This window comes from Condylura cristata, unplaced genomic scaffold (genome assembly GCF_000260355.1).
Source record: "Condylura cristata isolate star-nosed mole 26May11 unplaced genomic scaffold, ConCri1.0 scaffold00088, whole genome shotgun sequence".
Taxonomy (NCBI): domain Eukaryota; kingdom Metazoa; phylum Chordata; class Mammalia; order Eulipotyphla; family Talpidae; genus Condylura; species Condylura cristata.
This window is the reverse complement of record NW_004567189.1, coordinates 109,854-110,709: the sequence shown is the minus strand read 5'-3', so window position 1 is coordinate 110,709 and position 856 is coordinate 109,854. Positions and strand designations below refer to the sequence as shown.

At 75.0% G+C, this 856-nt stretch overlaps 1 protein-coding gene across 1 annotated transcript in view; it reads right to left on the bottom strand.

Annotated features, from left to right (window-relative positions):
* The window catches only part of CPLX1 (complexin 1), a 4,992-nt gene extending 4,269 nt beyond the window's left edge, over positions 1–723 (bottom strand). Inside the window, exon 1 of the mRNA XM_012734890.1 lies at positions 620–723. Coding sequence (XP_012590344.1) covers positions 620–723 — 104 coding nt within the window. The remainder of the gene's footprint in view (positions 1–619) is intronic.
* Between the last annotated feature and the right edge of the window lie 133 nt (positions 724–856).

Below are 856 nucleotides of genomic sequence, written 5' to 3'. Positions count from 1 at the left end.
GGCCGCCCCGGCCTTCCCCCAGACCTGTGGCCGCCAGGAGCAGCTGTGCAGCCCAAACCCCGCCCTGGCCCCGGACAGCCCAGCCTCCTCGCGGACGGCCCAGGGCCCGTGGCCCAGGCCACAGGCAGCGTGGCACCCCGCTGACCTGGCCCAGGAGCCCCAGGGCGGGGAGAGGCTGTGCGGGTGGGGGCGCTGGCTGTGGGGCTGCAGCTTCTTGGGCGCCCCGTTGGCCCCCGCCCCTCCCCCACACCTGCTAGGGCCTGTCTGGGCAGGGCCCACCCGGGGCAGGGGGAGGCCCAGTGGGAACCCCACTGCTGGGGCCCCCCCGAGCGCCCCCCGGCGGCACAGCCAGCACCCCAGTCCATGGCCTGGGAGCCCCTCAGAGCCTCCACCCCCACCCAGGTGTGCACAGAGCCCACCGGCTGCAGCCTCGGTCCCTCTGGGGAGCCCGGCCGGCCGCAGTCTGGGGGCGCCTTCCTCGCCGCAGCCCTTGGTGTGCTCCCGGGGCCGCCCGTCCCTTCCTCTGCGGCCCGCCCTGCCCACCAGTCTCGGGGACACAGCGTGGGGAGGGCCGGGGGGGGCCTGGCGTGGTGGCCTCCACGACCCACAGGCCACACACCTGTCTGCGTCCGTCTCTCCCCGTCTCCGCGTCTCCGTCTCTCCCCGTCTCTGCGTCTCCGTCTCCCCGTCTCTGCGCCCATCTCTCCCCGTCTCTGCGCCCATCTCTCCCCCTGTCTCCGTGTCTCCGTCTCTCCCCCCGTCTCCGCGTCTCCGTCTCTCCCCGTCTCCGCGTCTCCGTCTCCCCCCGTCTCCGCGTCTCCGTCTCCCCCTGTCTCCGTGTCTCTGTCTCTCCCCC